Consider the following 24,929-nt stretch of genomic DNA (forward strand, 5'->3'; position numbering starts at 1 on the left):
TAAATTACTAAAATATGATCTCTGGCACCTGGGTGGCTCAGTTGGTTGAGCAACTGCCTTCAGCTCAGGTCATGAACCTGGAGTCCTGGGATTGAACCCCACATAGTGCTCCCTGATCAGCAGGGGGTTTGCTTCTCCCTCTGACCTTCCTCCTCTCATTTTCACTCTCTCTCATTCTCTCTCTTTCTCAAATAAATAAATAAATAAATCTTAAAAAAATAAAATATGATCTCAATATAGTACTCTCAAGACTACCTGAGAATTTAATGTATTCATACTTAAATTCACCACTAATTTCATATGACGTTAAAAAAAAAAAGCATACAACACTGGCATAGCACAAACACATTTATTTACTAACCAAAGGGATGATCCTAATTAAATCAACACTTTGAAATAGTTGCATGTAAAATGTTTGTGATAAAGATAACTGAACACAGTAATGGAAAAAAAAAAAAAGCAGTATGGCGATTTGCTCATTGAACTGAGCTTGTTCATCCTCACAGCTAATTCCTATCCAAAATGATGATGGAATTTTTACTCTACTTTTTCATAGACCCGAGTACAGGTGACATTGTTCATGACGCATTCCTAGAAGAAGGAAAGATATTAAAGAATTAGGTCAGTCTTGTGTCACAGAGCAATGGTAGTTAAATACAAGGATCGACATTCTACAAAACTTTGTAATTTACTTCATAGATGGAGAAACTGAATTTTAAAATTCCTGAGTCTGAAAAGCTAGAACCTGTTATTTTGTTTATGACATGTGTATGCTTTACTACAAACTAAAGTATTGATTTTCAAAGTCTAAAGTATTCATATTATCTTGGCAAATGTTGTTCCTTATTTTAAAGAAGTGGAAAGATGTATGCCAGGAGGGAAGTTTGATGGCTTGCCCAAGATTTTACTGTAACGCCACAGTAAGCTTAGACTTAACCCAGCTCCAGGTACATCCTCTGCTGTCATCTTCTGTCTTCTACTCCCACAAAGGGCTCTCTTAGGTAATTAGTGTATACCTTGTTATTTTGCAATTTTTTCCTACCCAAACCTAGTTTTCATGTTCATCATCAGTATTGAACAGTTATAGGAACTTTGAATGCAAACAAGAAGCCCAATAAGACACAAGAATGTTGGTACTTACCACCACTAATTTCCCATTTTCCAATTTTCTTGTGATTGTGCTTTCCTTCCCATCCCATTCCTGATGTTGAACCAATGCACCATCTGTGAAGTTGCAGACCGTCTGCAAAAATACACTTTTTAATCTTCCAAAGTATGTTATCGGAGAGATGCTCATAACTTTCTTAATCGACATTTTTTCATCTTTTTCTTTCTGGGCCCACTTCATTAAGCCATACCAATATTATTAATAATATAGTTTATGCTTTTCAATTCTAGACCCCTGTAAGAGACACTTATTCTCTCTCATATTCCTTAAATTATTTTTCCAAAATTGACTAAGATATGAAGCTGGTACTTTCACTAATTGGTCAAACTCAATTCATAAAATACTTTAACTTTTTCATTAAGTTTTGTCTCTAAACAGTAAGACTATTATTAATACAATCTATCATTCGACAAGTCTCTGTGATTTTGTTGAATGACGACTGACCTGAGTTTTTCTGCCATCAGCTGTAGTTTCTTCAAACTTCTCTCCCAGGTTACATGAAAACTGGGTTGTTTTCAAAGTGCTCTCAGTTTTTATGGTGAGGTTTTTGCCATCAGAAGAGATGATACAATCTGGTTTGGCCATTGCACCCACTTTTCGCAGAGCCATTCCCACTCCTGTAGAATGTTTTATCATGTTAAATAACAGGAAGACCAAGGCTTTGGTTTACATAATAAATGCAGTAATTAAATTGCAGTTACTGTGTGGTACATATTTCCACTTATTCACTTCTCAATAACAATTGTAAACACATATCCAGCGTTTACCACAATGTGCCAGCACTTAACATATATGAATTAACGGAAGTTTTGCAACAACTGTGTGAGAGTACTGTCTCCATTTTACAAGATGAGAAAATGAGGCACTGAAGTAACTTACCCAAGCTCATTCAGCTAGGAAATGAAGGAGCTGGAATCAACAGAGCAGGCAGTTTGGCTCCAAATCTTAAGCTCTTGGCCACCATGGTATGCTGGCCTTCAGAAAGTTAGGGAAGAAATCTGGACTTCCAAAATGTATTTACTCAGTTCTGCCCAACACTGTATTATATGACTTTAGCACACAGTCTGACACATGCAAAGCTCTTGATAAATATCTGATTAATAGCTACACAAGGTCCAAATCAATTCTTTTCAGAGAGCATGGTATTTTAAGAGTTAACTGCACAATCGTGATACAGATAAATTGGGGAAATTTTATCCTCAAAAACACTAAGCATTTCAGAGCTGTGTAACTCACTTACTATATTGATATCACATTTAATTTATAATCTACTTGTCCCTAATGTTAACATTTATAAGGAAACTTAGATCTAGGCCAAATCCTGGTTTCACAGAGGAGACTAAACCTAAGCTGAGTAACTAGCTTGATAATAAAAACTCAGCTAGGCTTGCAATGTCCCCTGGGTGCCTTCTCTTTTGCTAGTGTGGGGACTAGTGCCTCGTGTTGTTAGATGAGTCATTATTAATTCTCACTTTGGACAAATATAGGGCTCTGCTCTTCCCACACCTTGATTGCTCTCTAATGAATCGAGCCCCACAACTTTCATGATTCTAGAACCCTGGAAACAAACCACCCAATGAGCACATTCATTTTCAAAGGGCAGAGAAACAGCGTTCTTTATTTGGTCTTCACACAAGTGAACACACACTGACAATTATTGCCTATGAGTGCAAAAACTGGCTTCTTCCAGAGTTACCTTGATCTGGACTTACAGTGCAAAAAAGAAAAAGATTGAGTCCTACTTTTACTCAGGGAATCATAAATACGCTCAAGATTCACCACAGAACCAGCCTTCACCAATGAAGGTGGGTTTCTGAAGTGCCACAGGGACTAGATTTCTGTAGAGTTTCTTTGTAGTAAAGTCTGCCCCAGAAAGCAGTCATGCTAACATTTGTGGATGGGCAGATTCTAAATCGCCCTCAGGGTTCCAGCAGTTGTCTTAGGGCTGGAAGCCCCTTTTCTGAGAAGATCCATGCTACAGTCCTCCATCCCACTTCTAGTGGCCTGTGACAAAGGTCCACTTTTGTTTGCTAATCCACCCAATGGGTCAACCAGTGTACAACCGTTGTCACTGGCTTAGAAAAGGACAGTAACAGAGACTCAAGAACTATTTTGAGAGAGTGAACTGGAATCTTCCTACAGAGACTCATATTGCCTTGAAAGGCTTTAGGGGGTGTGGGGGGAACGACCTCCTGCAGGGCCACACCCATCTTGCAAACGGCTGGAAAGCAGCTTCTGGAGGGCTCCGCAGCTTCTGATGGCTGCTTTCCAATAAACCCACTCCCCGCCTCTACGCCCCCCACTCTGCAGGCACAGAGGGCAGGGCAGCAGCGCGTCGCCCTCCGTGGGCACAGCGGGCCCCGCCCGATGCCCTTGGCACCGCGGCGCTCAGGGCTCAGGGCTGGCAGTGCCAGACGGTCGGCGCCGGCAGCGCCACGCCTCGGAGCGCCGCTCTGCAGCCGGGAGGCAAGGATAACCCGACGCTCCGCCGGGAGCCGCTCCAAACCAAAGGGCCCGGGTTCACCCGGTGAGCGCGGGCAGAGCGCCTGCGGGTTGGGGCAGAGGCGGCCGAGCCGCAAAACGAGGGCCGAAGCTGTCGCCCCATTCGGACCTTCGGAAGGGTTTTTGCTGGAAACCGCGCCCTGTGGAGAAGAGGGGAACCGTGCGCCATCCAGGAACAAAAGCTGAGTCAAGGCGGGAGCAAGGTGGGAAAGAGGGAGTGGGTGCGGCCACCATGGGGCGAGTGGGAGTGGCAGGATGGCGGGACCGCGGGACGGCAGATCGGCGGCAGGAGGAAGGAAGACGAGCAGTGGGAAAAGAAAAAGAGGGAGAGTTACGGGAGCTGTCTGAGGGGGTCGAAAGAAGTGAAGCTTGGGGCGGAAGAGGAGCGCGCTAAAGGACAGGAAGCAGTGCGGGTGGCTGCCGCGTGGGCTAGGGGAAAGTGGAAGAGAGCTGCGGGGCCCCGGAGACGGAACAGCTCAGAATCCGCAGGCGGGCGGCAGGCGCGCGCTGCTCTGCGGGCTGCTTGCCCACGTGCTGGTGGGGGGATGGGAGATGGATGGGGGTACAGGGGTTTGCGGCGGACAGCCGGGCATGCCCCGCCGCGGAGCTCGGCACGCTGAAGGGGACCCAGGAACAGACACACACTCTCCACGTAACAGGGGCCGCCTGGCCGGGAGCCTCACCTACTTCCTTCATGTATTCGTCAAAGCCTTTGCTCTCCACTAAGCGCCATCTTCCTACCAGCTGCTGAATGGTGGCCATGGTGGGCGCGGGCGGGCGGGCCGAGCGAGCAGAGCAGAGCGGGCCGTTGGGAGCTTGGCTGGCGACCTGCGGGCTCGCGTGGCAGCTTTATAAAAGCGGCGCGCGCCGGGGCGGCCCCGAGAGGCCAATGACAGACGCGTCGAGCCCGGCCCCCCGCCCCGCCCCCCCGCACGCCCCCAGGGCCTCTCTCCCCGGGTCGCGAGGCGCGAACCCGTTCCACCTGCCGGGGGACGGAGGAAGGTTGAGGGGCTCCCCCCGCGCTTCCTGCAAGTGGGGACTCGCCCGGCGCGCCCCATGCCGCCCCGGACGCCAGCGCCTGCACGTTCCAGCGCCTCCGCCAAGCAAGGAAGCCGGAGGGGCCGGTGAGGAGCCCCGCCCCACCTCGCCAGTGCCCACCGTTTTACCTCCCAGCTGCCGCTCTCTTTCCCTCGAAATACCCGCGATGAATCCACTAGCCCTTCTAGGGCTTGGGGGCAGGACTTGATTTATCTGTGGTGGTTTGGCTGATTGACGGATAAACTTCTTCGCCTCCCTCATCCCCGCTCCTGGTCAGTGGACCCTTCCTGAGAGAACCTGTTCTCCCCACCTTCAGGACACCCCCACCTCTCCCCTCAACTCCCTCCTCCACCCCTGCCCACTTAGGGCCTCAGGGCTAGCCTATACCTGGTTTGAGTTATCGGAAGGTACAGTGTAGGCAGTTTCCGAACTAAAACCCCTTAAGTTTCAGTTTAAGTGACCGCCGTTGCAATTAAATGTACCCATCAAGAATGTGTTACTCGTTTACGTTCCTAGCTGCGTGAGCCTTTCATAGTTTCTTCTCAGACTCCCCAAGTATTTAGACTCCAGAGCTTTCCTCTTTGCCTTTAATGATAATGATATCCTCTGTTTGTTGTGTAGAGTATTATACTTCTCAAAGTGTACTTGTCACAGTGTCTTACCAGGTGATCCTAGGTCCCTGAGTTGGGACGGGGTGAGAAAGTTGCCACACAGACAGGCCAGCTGCCTGGATGGAGAGGAGCTCCATTTATTGTGCTAGGAGCCGTGCTTCCTGTGCACTTTCTATCCATTAACTTGAGCTCCACTAAAATTTTGCTAGTGTTTTCCCCATTTTCTGAAAGAGGACATGTGGCAGAGAACGTTTGCGAAGTGGTAGAACCAGAATCCCTGTCCAGTCCTCACTTCAGAGCTTGTGAAACAGGACCACACCTGGTTGCCTCTAGCTCACTGCACTCAAGGGGCTAAGAGTAGAGGCTACAGTCTCCTGAAACATACCAGACATGGGTTCATGTTCCATCCTCTACAAAATGGAATCTGGGGTTGGTCATTTCCCATCATCCCTCAGGACATTTATTCCCCTGCACTGAATCTTTTTTTTTTTTTTAATTTCAAATTCCTGCCCTAATTTTAAGGTCCCTCCAAGTTTTTTGTTTTGTTTTTTGTTTTTTTTTTGTTGTTGTTTTGTTTTGTTTTTTCTTGTGGTACCATTTTAATACCAAGGGACTTGGACCATGTAGTTGTGCCATTAAGAGCCCAGATGTCCCACACTTGAGGCTCTACTGCTGAGAAAATACTCAAGTTCTGAAGGCAGCTAAGTATGTCATTTGCTCAGTGATGCAAGTGCTGTCTTCTATACACTTAGGACAGGCTGCTGCCCCTGCCTCCTAGAGAGGCAGCTCCTCCTGTGTGCTTGGACTTGCATACTTAATATGCTAATTCAACATGCTTTATCCATGTTCATATGGAACATGGTAATGACAGCCAAGACTCTGGACTGGAATGCTAATTTTTAGATGATCATAATCAACCACGTCACAGAAATACCAAAAAGAAAATGACACTATGGTACTAAATACATAAGAACTTAGGAAATAGTACTTAGGAATAGTTAACTAAAAGTTAACTTTTAAACATACTCTTTGATGTAATGAATGGAAATAATCCTTTTGTGGCTAACACACACCAATGAACAACAGAAAGATATAGGCCAAAATATGTGCTAGAGTCTGTCCTAGAACAAAGAAGAAGGGCATGTGATGGCTTTGCTTCTGTGGGCAACACACTTCATCCCTGGTTCTCTGGTACTTCTCATCTGTGAGATATATAGATATGGAAAGAGATTGGAGTAGATTTTTCCTAATGTCCCTCAAGGCCTGAATTCAGATTTCCTTCCTTTCTTAAAAATAATGGGAATAGATTTCACATTATGAAAAACAAAGTACTTCCTTAACCCGCTAACTGAAGCTCTGTTCTAGGCTACTTAATTTGAACCCAATACGAAATTTAAAAACCAAAAATGTTCGTAAAAACAAATCTGATTAAAATTTTGTGTGACTTTATGGGTTGGTTGAATATCTCTTTATTACAAAAAGGGAGAATTATTACTTGATTGAGATTAATTATATTATAATACAGGGATGAGGAAAAATCATTTTATTCTAAACCTATCCTCACAAATTTAAGTGACTGTGCTTGTCATTAGTTTTAGCAGTAACACAGAGGCAATGTAGGCGTTACATCCTGTCTTCCCTTCATGCTGGAGGATAATGACATGTTATTCGTATAGATGAAAATGGTTGAAGATCAAAACTTACCAGTAATTCTCCCCCTCCATAGCTCTAGAAGACCACCATCTTTAAGACACATGCAATTTTACTTAACATCTCCAGAAACTCAGTTTTCTCATCAATGAAATTAAGGAGATAAGAATTACAGCAAATGGTTTCTTAGGTCCTTTTGAGCTTATCTCCTGTGGTAGTAGTTCATGGCTCTGAAAAGTATACTCAAAATTACTCTATTTCCACCTAGTGGTAAAGCGGAATATTTCTCTTCACTTTCCTTTGATGAATGTTAGTAGTTGGTCTGCTTCATATCCCACAAACTCACACATAAGTTTGGCGTGTATGGTGTGATTTTATTTAAAGACAACTTCCTCGTTACAGTTTGTGTAGATAAATGTGTCTTCCGTAAAGTTGACCGTAGTACATAATCATTTCCTAAGGACCTTGAGCATTGGTGGCTGGAAAGTAAGCAGCTGGTAGAGAAAGAGCACCACATTAAATCAATCATTGGAGAGAATACACAAAGCAATCCATGTTCAAACAATGGAGTCTTTTCTTAGTACATGTGCAGATTAAGCAAAAACAGGCGGGGGAGGACAGAGTGAACACTATAAAGCCATAGCTCTCAAAGTTTAGTGTGCAAACAATTACCTGGGGATCTTGTTAAAATGCAGATTCAGTAGTTTCCATAGCAGGCATAAGACCAAGCATTTCTAAGGAACTCCCAGGTGAAGCTAGTGTTGCTGGTTTGGGAACCATGCTTTGAATAGCAAAGCTGTGAAGTAAGAACTTGCATATGGCTTTGACACATCAGGGGGACTTTTGCTTCCCTGCATAAGGATGTCTGATTATATCCCCATAAAAATGTAAAAATATATATATAGAAAAGACAGGAAACTGAACAAACTCACTCCAAAAATTACCTTACGCAACCTTTGGACTACTTTCTAATTAACCGGAGGCAGCTCTTTTTCTGTTCATTCACCAGAAAGTGTGACAGAAGACGTCAAATGGGGTAAGGAGGGTGGACATGCCGTTATTTTGAAAGTAGTTTCTCTCTTAAATTTTATAACCAGGTTTCTTGTCCCTGGTTCTTCCATGTCTTGCTCACTCATGCTGCGTACAACCCTTAAAACCACATCTTCCTTGAGAAAATCCCATTTGGAATCCGTTCCAAAAGAAAATCCTAATAAGTGGATAGAGCACGGATCTGCATCCTGTCAGTTGTGTGTAGCAGCAAAGCTTCCCAGATGAGAAGTCAGGAAGCTCAGCAACTTTTGCCACACCCTAAAGTTTTAAATCCTTCAATGTATCCAGCTACAACAAGCTACCATTCATTAATGGAAGGTTGTTTTCTTCTGTTTTTGGTAATATTATTTCTCATTAAAGCATTTCTAAAAATGGAGTTATTTTACGCATTTTGTCCTTTTACTTCAAACAGTTTGATTCCTCCCCAACATATCTGCAAATGGATAGCCATTAAAACTTTCTAGTTGCTGGGGCACCTGGGTGGCTCAGTCAGTTAATCGGCTGCCTTTGGCTCAGGTCATGATCTCGGGGTACTGGGATTGAGCCCTGCATTGGGCTCCTTGCTCAATAGGGAGCCTTCTTCTCCCTCTCTTCTGTGCTTGCTATCTCCTCTCTCTCTTTCAAATAAATAAGTAAAATCTTAAAAAACAAACAAACCAAAAAAACTTTCCCGTTGCCTAAATAATTTATCGTAAGTATGTGCTTGATAAATTAACTGGATGTGAGAATAGAGAGAAAATGAGACATTGCAAAAGTGACAATGAAAGTTATAATTTTAAAATGTTATGATAAAGGTTTTTTATTTTAAATAAGGCATAGGGTAAAATGGTTCATCTTATTTTAAGATCAATCCATTTCTCTTGTCTACATAGCTCTCCCTACAGTCTTATAGACTTATAAGTCTTATAGACTTACAGACTTATATAGTATTCAGTATTACATTTGTCATTAGCTCATGACAACAGATTGCAGAAATAGGTAGCCATTTTATGCCTCATGTGGGTGGTATTCAAAGTGTTCCAGGTCTAAAATAAGATGTAAGGGGGCATCTTGAAATAGAACAGGAAGAGACTTGTGAAGCCGCCCCCAGTAAGCACAAAATGTTAGTAAAAACAATGTGCTTACCAGACAACCAGATCTGTTTCAAAACAAATCCCCTAGCAACCTCAATTTCCTCAAGCCCACCTCCAACAAAACTGCCTTTCCCAATATACATTATATTGTGTACAAAGTCTGAGGCTACCCCAGCTCTAAGCACACAGACAAATTCATAAAGGATACTTCTGTCCTTTAAAAATTGCAAAAGCAAAAATCCTCCAAATTTGATTTTTTCCTACTGGAAGAGGCCAAATTCTTTTCTTGCAGATTATACTTTCCCATTTTTCAGTCTCACTGTCCCTGTGATATTTTGTGATTTAAGGTTTCTCCCTCCAGGCTCTTAACACCATTTGATCAGTTCTCTTCATTAATATTTACCCATAAGACTAGATTTTTAAGTCAAATCTAGAAAATTATAGGGCTGCTTCTTTCTAAGTTGTTTATCCTGATAGGTCAGGCTCATCGCTTCCTTTCGTCCGAATGAGCTCCTAAGAGGAATCATCAGAATTTAGTAACCTACCTAACTCTGGCCGAGGACACTTTCTCAATCCTAACCCTCATCCTCTTTACCTGGTGGTGGAAAGAACTACTCTAAATCCCTTAGAGACATGCACAGTATTATGAAAACAGCATCAAGCTGATTCTGTGCACTCCTCTAAAGGAGCCAAGAGGCAGGACAGATCCCTTTGCTCATCCACCTACAAATACCACAGGACACCTTTTGTTCACTGTCTCATTTCTGCATTGACCACACTGAAAGATATAAATTCAACAGTGTGTAGTGAAAGGTTTATTTTGCTCCCATGCACGTCCGCATGCTGTCCTGCCTTGTCTATTCCTGTATTTCTCCTTCTACAGCAAGAGTTTCTCAATTAAGTGACTCACAAATTAACAAATAATGAGAAACCAAACCGAGTTTCCAGTGAACCACATTCTGCTTTTTGTGTTGGTTAAACACTGTGGCTTCTCTTCATACAGGACTGGAAGGCCAGGTGGGTGTTACCATGGAGGGCAACCATGATCTTGGTTTGGGTCTAATTTAGAAGGTGGGATAAAGAATATCTGTGCTACAAATCTCAAATTTTGTCACCTATTTTTCAGCCTCAAAATACATAATTAATCTCTCAGAACAAAGCTGGGGTTCCTAATGGCCTTTCTGCACTGGTAGGCTAGCAGGACTGAGCGCTCTGGTTTTTGCATAGCCAAGACATGGCGTTGTCCTGTTGTCATTATGAATAGCGCTCTCTTTCACCCCAAGTATCTCAGATTGAATGATATTGGGTGAAGAGCAGTGAGATTTAATTCTTATATATCAGGAGGCTCCAAAGCCTAAATTGCAAGTACAGCATTATCATGGCACTCTAATATCATCTAATGAAAAAGACTGACGTTTGCTCTACAAGAGGGAAAAGGTGCTATAGGGCCATAGTCAGTCTGTCCCTACTCTCATGGCATTATGCAAATATGTCATGTGTGGACTACTCTGCTTACCCGCAAATGAAGGGCCAGCGGAGCTGTCGACACAAGACAGATTGCTTTGATTCAAGTCGGACTGCAATTTTAGATCACCTAATAATTATGTGGAATGACTTCTAGCCTTGGTCTTCAAGGAGTTTGTTCACCTAAGCTTATACCAGCTAAGGAACTGCTTCCCCCACCCCCTCCGCCATTTAACCAACACTTATTTAAAAGGCTGTTTTAGTTCAGCACATTCTGGAAATTCTCAGGTATTAAATGTCTCTGAAAATATCAGAAAAACTCGTTTTATCTTTATAATGTTCAGTTAATTTTCCAGGAAGATTCCACATAGTCCTTTGGGTGGGGAGGGGATACCTAGTCGGACTGCTTTCAGTTGTATCCTAGAAACTCTGGAGTTTTGTTTGTTTGTCTCAACAGGTCATCTCTTTGGCAGGAACCAGGTGGGTGTACAAAATGGATACATCCTGTTTAAAACGAATGTGCCAAATGCCACAAAGCCACCGTCTAATCGGCAGATTAGAAAGATCTTGTCTGAGAAATACTGGGTTAGAGACCATGATGCAACCCACATCGCTACCCAGCTCGCCCTGTGTTTTCAAGTGAGTTCCTCCCCATGAACTTGGGAATAAACTGACACTTGGCTGTCCCCACGGTTGTGGCTCATGCTGAGATTCACACTTGCAAAATAAAATCTGCCAGTGTACAAGTCAAAACAGGGATTCTGCACCACCCTGCACCAGATGAGTAAGGACCAGAAGATGCTGCTGTGCACCCCCTTCTCATGTCATTGATATGGTCTTTGGAGAGAAGAGGCTCAGAGCAAAGCTTAATGATTTTACCACACATGCTCTGGTGCCCTTAGCTTTCGTTAGAAACTATAGGTATAGGTGGTTCCTGGGGGAGGCATGTGACTCTGTTGTGACAAGTTCAGTTGTATTTGTTGCATGGTATAAAATAGTATCACATCCGCAGCTATGTTATCAATATGTCATGTACAGTAGTTAAAACTCTAGTCGGTCCAAAACAAACAAACAAACAAACCTGATAGAGGAATCATAATGATTCCCCTTAGAAGCTAAAGACCCAAACCAGTCTTGCAAAGAATGCCTTACACTGAAATATATCCTGAAAGTCTCTTTTCTTCTACTATTCTAGAATAATACCAGCTTCTCAAAACAGGAGTGTCATTTACTAGTGTCCCTTTGAACATTACTTACTATATGAAAGCTATTTATGTCATTTACTATATGAAAAAAAAGTGTTGTTTTAATTGCCTTTCCATTGTATTGTAGTTTTGCATTTTGATTGGCATAACCATTCCTGATGTATATTTACTGAAATGAAAGTTTGGTTCCATTATGGAACAGAAGATCATAACTATTTATTATTTCACTTGAAAGCAGGTGGGGGTATAAATCATAATTAAAATAAAAAATCCCTTAAGAATTCAATAAACCTTTATTTATCACTTTCCAATAAACATGAACAGTGATACTAAGTCTTGTGAAAAATGTTACCAGGTTTCCCTTTAAGCTTTCCTGAGCTAGTGGCTGCAGCCTCTCATTTCACAGGGCAAGGCTCTAGTTCTTTCTCACACACTGATCTTTCTCAACCCAAAGCCTTAAGTCCTCAGTGCTCCTAGGGAACCTAGCTAGTTCAAGTCACTAGCACTTACGTATTCAGAAGTAAAACTTGGACTCTGGTGCCCACACCCAAGTTGTATAATTTTTAATTGCACACCTTGGCAGTAATTCCTGGTCAGACCTGATCTTGGCCCAATTGGTTGTCGCTTGAGCATACATATTATTAGCAAATCCTTTAAAGTTATATAGTTTCATTTCTGAATATGCATTTGTGACTTGGACTCAAAACTAAAGAGGAATCTTAAAATCCTAGAGTTTGGAGGTCTTCTATTTCAACTAAAGCCTATTAAGTTTCTCTCAGTATAAATAAAACCAGTCTCTACTTAAATCATTCTGATGGTAGAGGCCTCACTTCCTCCCCGAGAAGCCCTTTCTATGTTCTAATAGCTCTGATCGGGAGAAAGCCATAATCTCTATTGGGCTGAAATCTGCTTCCAGTAATTTCTAGCTATTGGTCTTAGCTCGACCCTCTGGAATAACAGAATGTTGGCTCATTTATATTTCCATAGGTTTATAAGGCCTAGAAATATTTGATGATGACTTTTCATCTGTATACCCAAGTGTACTATATATAAAAGATCTGAGAGAGCTATAAATAGAACTCTATAAAGTGTGTATATATATGTATATGTATACTTATATGTATATGTGTGCATGTGTATACATATGTATATGTGTGTGTGTGTTTGTGTAGAGAGAGAGAGATAGAGAAAGAGAGAAGGAAAGAAAGAGACACAGAGGGAAAGAAAGGGAGAAAGGGAGAGAGGTATGCATTATAGCAAAAATAAGAGTGAAAAAGATTTCATTTTCAATTTTGAATAAGCTTAGAGGCTAGGAAGGACCAAATAATGATTTAAAGTTGTTTAACAGGACTATCATAAAACATTCTGAAAAAGAGGAACGCCTGGGTGGCTCAGTGGGTTAAAGCCTCTGCCTTTGGCTCAGGTCATGATCCCAGGTTCCTGGGATCGAGTCCTGTATGGGGCTCCTTGCTCAACGGGGAGCCTGCTTCTCTCTCTGCCTCTGCCTGCTTGTGCTTTCTCTCTCTCTCTCTCTGACAAATAAATAAATACATAAAATCTTTAAAAAAAAATTTCTGAAAAAGAATAATTTCCACTCAACTTAATTAGAATATTTGTATAATCTAATTGCAGATTGGTGACTGAATGAAGTCTTTCCAGAGTAAGAAATAACATAATCCCAAATAAAAGGTATACCAATTATGCCAAATATATTCTATAGTTATTTAAGCATTTAAAAATACTTTATAGGAATAAATATTAAAATGAAAAGTAAGGCAAGAGGATGGGCCTAAAAAATTATTTCTATCAGTCATATTTGGCCTATGAATTGATGATTAAAGTATTGTTAGTATATGGATTTTAAGCAGCTATGGAGAATTTAACACTATAATTAATTACGCAGTTGCTTGGCCTCCACTTTTGTGCCTCAGGAAAACCATATATCATGACTATATATGTCATATAAACAGATGGGCACAATTTGCTCACTATCTAAACTGTAACAGGGACTTTTAGGCTCTTTAGTTAAACTTCTTCCAAAAAATGTCACAATCTCTGTATCCTCAATTGTCCTTTGTCTTCACTTAAACTGAAAAAAGATTATCTTAAAAAGATTATTTAAGAATTGAGTTACGGTAGCTTCAGTCTCTATCATAACCACCCTTCAATACTTTAAGATATGCCAGGCAATACTAAGTATTCACCCTAAAGGGACAAGGTTGAAAGAACAGTGGCATAGGATGTAGGATACTCTCTTTCTGGAATTTACTCTGCTACAAAATAACTGGATAAACTTATATGTATATGTGGCTGATTTTTTTTTCACTGTAAGATGAAAAGAGAGTAAATCAAGTTTCAAGGACATATATATATTAATTGCATATCTTTAGCAATCTAGAAAGAAAGCTGCTTTGACAACAACAATAAAAAATCCTCATTGTGTCTTTTAATTATTTGTCATCTAATTTAAGGGTATAATACAGTGGTTGCAAATTGAAATTTATGCTAGTGACTGTTCTCAGACTTAGACTCCTGAGCAAATTTCATAATATAACCTTTATTCTTACTGCCCAGCCCCCTTCTGCCCAGCTCTTGCTGAAGGGGGTGTTTATAAATAGAGAGATGGAAGAGTTTCTGCAGTGGCAGTAACTGCCAGGGAGAAATTTTCAGTGACTGGGAGGACAGAGAAGGGGTGGTTATTCACATATGAGATCCACAGTAACCTCTCTCTGTCTCTCTGTCTCTCTCTCTCTCTCTCTCTCTCACACACACACACACACACACACACACACACACACACACGAGTCAGCTTTAAATATCTACTGAGTGCAAAATAAATTTCAGGTATATTTCACTTTACTATTCAGATGTAAATAAGTTTCAGATGGAACCACTCCTGTCAAATAAGATTTTGTCTACCCTTTCTTTTTTCTTTCTTCCCCAACTCTAGAGCAGTCAGAGTAGCCTCTCAGAGGCAGGAGGATAGCTGAGGAGTCTCTACCCTTCCCTGATGGAGGTTTTTCAATCTTCAGAGAAGCTGAGGGACAGGAGGAAGCTGCTCTCTGCCTGAAGGAGAAGGCGGCCCCTCTTGAAACTTACCAGCCACACCCTTACTGACCTAGGCCTGTGAAAATGTGCACAAGGCACTGTCTTTTGCCCCACATTTCCTCCTCCTTCCTTAACCCCACTCTTGTTTTTCTTTTTTATTATCATCTGCAAAGGATTTATGCTATTTCTTGAAAAAATTGCTGGGGTCTATGCTAAATCTTTTATCTAAACCAATTAAGTTAAGTGGATGTCACTGGAAGCAAACAGCACAAAGACGGCAGGAGTAGGTTTGAACATGAACACCTCACTTCTAGGTTACTAGGTGTGTTTAGTTTTTTGGTTTTTGGTTTTTTTTTAACTTTCACCAGACACTTCATGATTGCATCATTCTTCACATGACTCCATGGGCTGAAGAAAAGGTAATGAAGAACATTGATGATGTATTGGAAATGAGTGACAATGCATGCAATTAAAAAAAAAAAAAGACAAGACATTGGAGATGGACTTTGTAGTTAAAGAAACTTTGGGTACTGGAAATACCACGGAGATTAAGCCTCTCTTAATCTTCCCTTTATTATTCAGAGATGACATCTTTTCTTCTTCACCTACTTAAGGTGTATGAGGCAAGGAGAGGAGGTTCTCTTTGAAGGCTACAAGTTTAACCTGATAGTTCAGTTTCTTTTTTACCATCAGCAAGAAGAAAAATCATGGATGCATATACATTACTTACAAATAAATTCAAAAGGGGCACCTGGATGGCTCGGTGGGTTAAAGCCTCTGCCTTCTAAAAAAAAAAAAAAAAGCCTCTGCCTTCTGCTCAGGTCATGTCTCAGGGTCCTGGGATTGAGCCCCGCATTGCGCTCTCAGCTCAGCAGGGAGCCCGCTTCCCTCTCTCTCACTCAGCCTGCCTCTCTGCCTACTTGTGGTCTCTCTCTGTCAAATAAATAAATAAAAATCTTAAAAATAAATAAATAAATTCAAGAATGTGATTCTCTTTTCTTCTCCACAGCAACTCCAAAGTCTCACTCTGCTTTTCAAAGACAAGCTAAATAATAGACATTTCATTTTGCAAATGTATTTCTCAAATTGTTTCCAGCCCCAGGATCATTTAAGATAAATGATCATCTCTCTCTCACAAGTTTTCTCTTAACTGAGTAAAAACTAGGCATAGTTTCTAAGACTTTCTGAAATAAGACTATTAGGATTTATAAGGAACTTTAATAGAAGGTTTTGACCTATTTAAAAGAAATGGATCGGAAGTTTTAGGCGTCTGTTGTCAGTTTAATTAACACTACCTTCTAGAGTAGTGTAGTGCAAAAGGTCTGGTATCTTCAGAACTTTCATTCAAACATTGTGATAAGCATAAGATACATTAGAAAGACCTCAGTGTTCATCTTAGCACAATGTCCAGGCTTAATGCCTCACCCTCTGAATGGGCTTACTTTGACATTGTTCTTTTCAGGCCAATGAATCAACAATTTACTAAGATGATTTTAAAATGGTTACTCATACATGAGATCATCATACTGGTACCCTGCCATATGCTATTAAATTGTCTCAGTTCACAGGATACACTTTCAGTTAGAGTGTGAACAGTTACAGCTCAGGAGTAGATCACAATGACAAGAGACCAAGATGACAGCTTACTTACCTGGGGTAAAATATATAAAATCCCAATGGTGCATTTGGACAAGGATGATGCTTCTTCTGGGCTCCTAACCTTATTAACAAACATTAAAAATTAGGACTAAAATGTGAAGTAGGATTCCTCATTCACAGCTGGTAAGATTGTAAATTAGTACAACCACTTTGAAAATTTGTAATTACCTACTGAAGTTGAACATTTCTACCAAGAGACAAGGGCAAAACTGTTCATGGTAGTGATATTTGTTAGAGCCCCCATATAGAAATAACTCAGATTTTTATGAATAGCAGACTGATTTTTTAGAGTGGTATATTCATACAATGGAGCAGCAATCAATGATGGAAATAAAATTACAGTTACTTGAAACCATTTGGATGACATTTCTTAAATATAATGTTGACTGAAAGAATTTGCATAGATTAAAAACCTGAATATTCTTCTTACAAAAACATTTAAAAATGTGTAAAAATTATCTGTGGTGTTAGAAGTCAAAACAATGGTTTCTTTTAGGAAGGAGAGAAGGAGGAGCCATTGGGAAGGGCATGAGGGGGCTTCAGAGTACTGGCAAGGTTCTCTACCTGGAAGACAGTTACATGGGTGAGTTCATGTTGTGATATTTTATCAACCTGTACACATAGGATTTGCGTGCTTGTTCCTATTTAGTGTTGGGCTTTAATTAGAGATGTTTAGTTTTAAAAGGAAGATGTAGATGTTAGTGAAATATCTTTGAAATATCTTAAATGTCTCAGGGAAAAAACGATCAATGGTTCAATAAAATTCTACATGTATTATTAATCTTAGCTTATCAGAGTCTCTTAAATTATTTTAAGTAGTTAGGGGATACCTAACTTGGAGGTTTTCACTCTGTCAATTTTAACCTGTCTAGCTGAGTACAGCTAGAGTTGGTTAAAGTTGGCAGTTAAGGAAGTAGATTTTTTTTTCCAATTTATTTATTTTCAGAAAAACAGTATTCATTATTTTTTCACCACACCCAGTGCTCCATGCAAGCTGTGCCCTCTATAATTCCCACCACCTGGTACCCCAACCTCCCACCCCCCCCGCCACTTCAAACCCCTCAGATTGTTTTTCAGAGTCCATAGTCTCTCATGGTTCATCTCCCCTTCCAATTTACCCAAAAGCACATAACCTCCCCAATGTCCATAACCCTACCTCCCTTCTCCCAACCCCCCTCCCCCCAGCAACCCACAGTTTGTTTTGTGAGATTAAGAGTCACTTATGGTTTGTCTCCCTCCCTATCCCATCTTGTTTCATGGATTCTTCTCCTACCCACTTAAGCCCCCATGTTGCATTACCACTCCCTCATATCAGGGAGATCATATGATAGTTGTCTTTCTCTGCTTGACTTATTTCGCTAAGCATGATACGCTCTAGTTCCATCCATGTTGTCGCAAATGGCAAGATTTCGTTTCTTTTGATGGCTGCATAGTATTCCATTGTGTATATATACCACATCTTCTTGATTAAGGAAGTAGATTTTGAGGGGATCACACAATAACTGCCTTCAGCTCAGATCATGATCCCAGAGTCCTGGGATGGAGCCCTGCGGTGGGCTCCCTGCTCAGCAGTGAGTTTGCTTCTCCTTCTCCAGTCTCCCTCTTCCTCTGTGATCTCACTCTCACTCTCTAAATAAATAAGTAAATAAGTAAATAAAACATTCCAAAAGTACAATCCTGGCCCCAGAAAATAACTGGTCTATCTCAAAATGTCTGGAGCGCTGGAGCGGGTATTCTCTGTGGCTTCAGATACTTTCTTCAGAATCTAAGCTAACGAATGTGCCCCTAAGACTTACTTGGTACTACGGTTTAGCTAGTGTCCCCCGCATGAGGACTTCAGGCCTCCATCAACGACTTTCACTTGAACTTTTATCTTGGAATGCTTCTAGGAAAAGGGTAGAATGGAAAAGAAGATAGGATATGAGCACTGGAAGGGCAAAAAGAACATCATTATTAACATAAATAGGGACAAGGGAAGGAAATATGTAATTCCTGCATATTCACAGAATCTCTTGAAAGGAACATGTAGATCAGGAATGCGGTACATGATACGTCATAGGGAAACTTGTACATCAGCAATACAACCAGCAGGACACAACCTAAACAGTAGTATCTTTAAGTTTTAGTTTCTGGTTTGTAAAATGGCTATAAATTAGAGCTTTTAATTAAAAAAAGGATTTTATTTATTTATTTGAGGGGGAGAGAGATAGCGAGAGAGAAAGAGAGCAAGAGCAGTGGGGAGAAGGAGAAGCAGAATCCCCACTGAGCAGGGAGCCCCATAGGAGGCTCAATCCCAGGACCCTGGCATCATGACCTGAGTCAAAGGCAGCTGACTGAGTCAACCAGGAGCCCCAACCTTTTAAATTCTTTGAACTAAAATGAATGATTTAATTCTTTATTTTTTTTAAAAAAAAGGTTTTTATTAGTCTCTCTGTTGTTTGTTTTTTACATCTGCAAAAAGTAGATCAGTCTGAAACTACTTATAAGAGGGAATAAGTGAGTGAAATTAATATAGACCACTGTCCTTCCTGTGAGCCCAAAGTCTACTTAAAATCATATCAGTTGTCTTCGTGGCTTTGAATTCCATTCATATCATTTTCTACTACAACCATAGATCATTACAGGTAAAAAGAGATAATCAAGAGCTTATTCTGACCCAGTAGCCAGAAAGGGAAAGAATGACTGTCCTCATCTTATCTGTCTTTGAAACTTCCTCCAAAAAAAATTTTTTTAACCTAAAAGTCTTGGTACTGACATAATTTAATTAAGCATGTGTGAAACTGCAGTGTTCCAGAATCTGAAATTGATATAATTAAAGTGAAATGCAAAGTGTACACCTCTGATACCATTTTTTTAATGTCACACTCCATCACTTCTGCTTAATATCAAATCACAAGAGAGATTTTTCATCTGTTAATTGCATTTTACATGCCCTTCATCATTGGCCTTCAAGCAATTAAATTTGAGAAAAATTATTGAGGCAAGAAGTAAGGTCCAAAATAATCAAGTTCACTAAAGCTGCTTTCATTTAATAGTGTCTCTAGCAGGTAAATTACCATTCATAGTTTCATTCTATTATAGCTTTTTTACTCTCAAAAATACTTAGAAAAAAAGCTGAGGGATCTAGAGAAAGATTTTTATTTTCAGAATATTTGTGAAAATATAGCAAGAAGCAAGCTGCTTATTTCTAATACTGTTGTAGAAATTATTCTTCTTTATTGTCGAGTATACATTATTAGCAAAGAGTAATGAAATTACTCTTTACTTTACTCTGAAATTACAATGAAATTATAATTTGTCAATTTTCATTATCCCCCACCCATGTGTCTCATGAGTTATAAAGGATTCTTGGCAATTTTATGGCTTAGGTATTCCGTGTAAACTTAGCCCACAGGACCGGAGAATCTGACTTCTTGTCAGTAAGACAAGATGGGTTAGGTGACATTTTAGGGTATTGGGTTAAGTCATATGAAATTATCCTATTTGTAGTTAAAAATTGTCAACTCTAGGCAATTTCATATAATAGAACCAAATAGCTGATGAGTTTTGAGTATAAGCCCTTGGTGGCCTTGGAAATATCATTCTCCATTAAACTGATATGAATATATATTTTGGAATTATTATTTGATCAAGGGCTCTTCTGTTTACTATTCTCTATCATTTCCCTTTCCATTTACTCCTTTTTCCTTTAAGCAAACAGCTTCTATTCTATCCTCCCAATTGAGACTCCTCTCTCCAAAATCACTGATAATTATGTAGGAAATGGCAAAAATCCAAAAACCTTTTCCTATCACCTCAGCCAGTCTACAATCTTGGCCAATTTGATCATTTTCTCCTTTCAACATGTTTCTTCTTTCATGTCCATGTCACTGTATTACTCGTTTCGTGACTTACTTTCTAAATTTTTCTCTTTTCCATTCGATGCCTAAATGAAGGCATTCTATTAGTGTCAACTTTTATCCTTTTTCTTGCTCAATAAATTTATACTTGGACCTTCATCTTCTTCACCCTAAGAGAATGAGCTCTTTTTCTGCTTTCTAGCTTCCAAAACATAAACACTCAACTGCACTCTCCTTTCCTCTTACTCAAGGAAAATGTGCCCTTTTTCCTCATTTCGCAATCCCTCCTTGTGCAATCACCTGCCTTCCAACTATCCCAGGGACACTGTCCTTTGTCCTACACCTTCAGCCCCTTCCTAGAGGCTCTTTCCTCTCAGAATGTAAACTTGCTTGATTTTCTCCTATGATATAAAGAGAAAAAAAAATCTCTAGACCTTATGCCATCCTTTAGCCACAGCCTTATATGTTTTTTTCATCCACAATCTTGCTTCAATATTCTGACTTATTTTAGTCTTTGTCTCTTTATAACTTTTATTACCTAATATCTTAAGTTGGGCAACTCCGTGTTGGCCTCTGATGAGAATTTGATTGGAGTGACTTATTTGGGAGGTAATCCCAGCCAGGGGGAGGTGACTTAGAGAAGGAAAAGAGTCAAGATAGGGTGTGTCAATGGATAGGGTGCTACTGAGATTTGAATCTCATTGAGGACATTTGAGAAATTATGCAGAACATGTCGGAGAGTTTTCCCTCTTTGGAGGTGGGAATCCTGGGGTACTTACCCATCAACTCTCATCTCAGATCACTGAGGTTGCTCCTGGTGACATTGACACTCTAGTCATTCTGGCCAGCTCCAAGACAAAGCTGGGCTCCTGCTGGCCACAAGGGCAGAAAGTGGCAGGTGTTTGTAGTAGGAGCCCATGAGCAGGTATGGGAATGGTGAATGCTAAAAGATATGGGAGGAGCACAAACTGTGTCTACTACGCCCACTGTAATTAGCCTCCAGTTTTTACCACTTCATTTTATGGTGAGGAACCAACGATCTCGTAATTGTCAAACCTAATGAAATTTCTTTTGTTCTCGTCCTTGCCCTCACTATAGGCAACATTTGGGGCTTCAGTCATCATCCTCCTAGATATTTTCCTTTTCTTGGCTTTTAAGAAGCCACTCTTCCTTGCTTCTTCCACCTCTGTGTGAAGAAGCTGTCTCTTCTCCACGTGCTGATGCTGCACAGGGCTCTGCTTAGGATTTCTCATGCGCAAGCTATTCCTTAGGCATCTCTTCTAATTCTATGACTCCCACAACCACTTACATGATGTTGACTTCTGAATCTGCATGTCCAGCCTAGACTCTTCTCTTGAGGTCATGGCCATGCATCAGATTGTATCCCGTGCTTCTGCTGCCCAGAGGGTCTGATCCTCTTAGCCTGAGTCTCAGAAGTACTCAATTCCAGCACTTACAAAACAGAAGAATTATCTTCCCTTAAAGACACATGTTCTTCCTCTTATATTCCTTCTCAACTAATCAGTAACACAGTAGAGAATCCAGGAATCATTCGAGTTCTTCCCTTTTGTCTTACTCTTCATATCCAAGTCATGACCAATCACTGCCGATTTTGACCTCTTAATGCTCTCCAGTTCACTCACTCCTCCTCTTTCTCTTCACACCATCTCATTTCTTTCTCCTTACTCACGTTTTGCCTCTAACCTTACCTCATCACTCAGGAACCTTCACCCTGATTCTAGGATGGCATTTCAAAAACGTGAATCTGATCAGTTGCTTAGAGGAAAAGCTCAAATACCCTACTACCATATGAAGAGCTCCAATGGGCGGCCCCCGCTGGTCTCTCCAGACTTGCCACTCACTGTTCCTCTTCCCCACCCACCCTCTCTGTACTCTGATCATTACAATTCCTGAATTATTCCACAGAACTGCAAATCTCCATGTGTTGATTTATTTAACTAATACTTCTATATAGCACATAGCATACTATGTAACTGAAGAATTTTACAAATATTAAATTATTTAATCCTCATAACAACCCTATGATGTATGTACTATTATTATCTTCACTTTATAGATGAGGAAACTGAGGCCCACAGAGTTGAAATAATTTGGCCAATGTCACACAGCTAGTAAATGCAGAGCCAGGATTCAAATCCAGGCAGTCTGGCTTCAAAGTCATTTTCATTGACCACGCCCTACCACACTGAGCTGGATTGGTGAACCTTGTTTCTCTGTGCCTGGAACATCCTCACCCACTTCCAGGTCCTTGTCTATCAAATCTTTTTTGATCCTTCACTAGTTTTATAGACTCAATCTTCTTCCTCTTTGAGGAATAAGTACAAAATAAGTAATAAGTACAAAAATACTTACACTTATTTCTGTCTTTCTTTAGTATAAACTCCTTGATTGCCTCTCTTTGACTAGTTCTTGTAGTTTTCTCTGACTCTAAATATTGAATGTTCTAGGATTTTCATTTTAATTTAGCCTTTGAGCTCTTTTTCTCTCTGTCTGCACTCATTCTCTTGGGGACTTCATCTGCTTCAGGCTGCAAACGCCATCTGGACAGGACAACTGCCACATTCATATCTCCTGCTTACAGTTCTGTCCCAAACTCCGGGGTCATACAGAAAACAGCCTCTTCCATGACTTCACCTGGTTGTCTAAGGGGTATCTCACCATTCATATGTTCAGACAAAATTCCGATCTTTCCTTCCTAACACCAACTTTATCTCAGAGTTCTCCATCCTAGACAATGATAATGCCCCACTTCCAATTGCTCAGAGAAAAACATGGTGGAGTGATCTTTTATTCCCTTCCTTTTCTCTCCCACCCCGTAATCAACCAGTCAAGTCCTATCAGCTCTCCTTTCAAAATATATCCAGAATGCAGCCCTTCTCCACTTCTGCTGCTATTAACCTGGTCTAAGCCACTGTCATTTCTTACCTAAATTAGTCTTCTAACTGCTTCTGTTCTTGCCTCTTTAGTTATTTTTCCCAGTGAAAGCCCAAGTGATACTATGGAATATAAGTCTGATCCTGTCACTCCTCCATGAAAATCCCTCTGATAGGTTCTCCTCTCCTTTTTTTTTTTTTTTTAAGATTTTATTTATTTATTTGACAGAGAGAGATCACAAGTAAGCAGAAAGGCAGGCAGGAGTAGAGGTTGGGAGCAGACTCCCAGCTGAGCAGAGAGCCTGATGCAGGGCTCGAGATCATGACCAGAGCAGAAGGCAGAGGCTTAACCCACTGAGCCACCCAGGCACCCTCTCCTCTCTTTCTTAATGAAAGCCAAAGTCATTTCAGCAGCCTATAAGTCCTTCCCACATGAACTGTTCCCTGTCACCTCCTTGACCTTATCTCCTATTACTCTACTCCGCTGCTGAAACCCTGACCTTTTTGCCATTATTCTAGTGTTGCAGGCATGTTCCCCCCGCCCTTGCATTTGTACCGAGTATTCTTGTTGCTACATGCTGCTCTGCCTGGAGCATGTGTTTCCCATGCATCCTTGCCCCTTTACCCACTTCTGGTCTTTGTGCAAATGCTATTTTTTCAGCAAGGCCTTCCCTGATCACCCTGCTCAAAAGTGAAAGCCCCTAGCTCTAGCAGTTTTCATCTTGCTTTCAGGCCTTACTTTTCTCCAGATCATGTCTAACAGTATCCATTTTCCTTCTTCATTTTATTTTCTATCTCTTCCCACTAGGATGTAAATTTCATCTAAGCTTGCTGCCCCTGTCTTATCACCAGGCAGTACCTATGCTATAATCAGTCCTCCAAAAACGTGGGCCGGTATACGCATCAGCCTGTAGCCCAGAGCATAGAACATGCTATATCTTTGATAAATGTTATTGGACGGATCAGTACACTTGCAACTAGATATATTTTCTTTTTATCATAACTTAAGCTATCCTAAAATCTCTATAAAGATAACTGCAATCCCTACTTCTATTTCAAAACTTTCTTCCAGACCTCAAAGTTGTGATGCCAACAGCCTCTTGTTTATCACACCCTCGGCACTGTAGTCCCTCCAGTTCAAAGAGTTTAACGCTAAGCTCATCCTCAGACACACACCTTCCAAACTCAACTAGCTTTCCAATTTTTTTTATTAATGCTCACGACCTTATCATCACTTGGTCACCAGTCATTTTCGTACACACTGACGTCTATGTCTCTGTATCCAAATAATTATCAAACCCCTGAGAGTCTACCTAAACAACATTTCTCCAGTTTTCCTTTCTCTTTCATTCTCACTGACAACATTCTCATCAGACTTCAACCATCTCTTTTCTCTGTCTATCTAATCTGCCATTTTCTTCTCCATCTACCTCTTCATATATCAGCAAATATTGACTTAGTCTCTAATCCACCAAGTACTTCTAAGTATTATACAAAATGTTCCATAAAATGCTGTTCTTGATCAGACAAAAAGTCACCTGGTAGGACAAACTGACACAGTATCGTTCATTTCAGCCCTGTAGCTGTATTAACATTTATTTGTTTGACTGGATAAGCTAAGCCAAATCTTGAATCCATGACAGTCAAAACCCATTTAAATCTTGGTGGTGCTGAAGGCAAGGATCTCATATAGTCCATTTGTCTCCTGTGTGCTGGTCCCTCATCCCA

The 24,929-nt window shown here is 40.8% G+C and overlaps 1 protein-coding gene and 2 long non-coding RNA genes across 5 annotated transcripts in view; 1 reads left to right on the forward strand and 2 right to left on the reverse strand.

The window, feature by feature from the left end:
* Nucleotides 1–335: 335 nt before the first annotated feature.
* On the reverse strand, nt 336–4,517 carry FABP5 (fatty acid binding protein 5). The gene is made up of 4 exons (XM_044245394.1): nt 4,354–4,517; nt 1,613–1,785; nt 1,142–1,243; nt 336–591 (listed from the first exon to the last, which is right to left on the reverse strand). Exons 1-4 carry the CDS (start codon nt 4,430–4,432, stop codon nt 538–540), a joined length of 408 nt encoding a protein of 135 aa, XP_044101329.1. The 5' UTR covers nt 4,433–4,517; the 3' UTR covers nt 336–537.
* Nucleotides 3,656–24,929, forward strand: part of LOC122904489 — an 89,285-nt gene continuing 68,011 nt past the window's right edge. Inside the window, exons 1-3 of one of the 2 annotated variants that reach the window (XR_006384209.1) lie at nt 3,656–3,873; nt 11,014–11,036; nt 16,965–17,051. This is a non-coding gene — a long non-coding RNA (uncharacterized LOC122904489). Of the gene's footprint in view, nt 3,874–11,013; nt 11,196–14,711; nt 15,264–16,964; nt 17,052–24,929 lie in introns of those variants that run through there. The other variant, XR_006384208.1, reaches the window with a different exon arrangement.
* On the reverse strand, nt 7,434–21,826 carry LOC122904488. Of its 2 annotated transcripts, XR_006384207.1 has the most exons (4): nt 21,617–21,826; nt 18,265–18,353; nt 16,461–16,529; nt 7,434–7,463 (listed from the first exon to the last, which is right to left on the reverse strand). It is a non-coding gene; the product is annotated as an uncharacterized LOC122904488 (long non-coding RNA). The 2 variants fall into 2 exon arrangements; XR_006384206.1 differs by lacking the exon at nt 21,617–21,826 and having other exon boundaries at nt 18,265–18,465.

This window comes from Neovison vison, chromosome 4 (genome assembly GCF_020171115.1).
Source record: "Neovison vison isolate M4711 chromosome 4, ASM_NN_V1, whole genome shotgun sequence".
NCBI lineage: Eukaryota > Metazoa > Chordata > Mammalia > Carnivora > Mustelidae > Neogale > Neogale vison.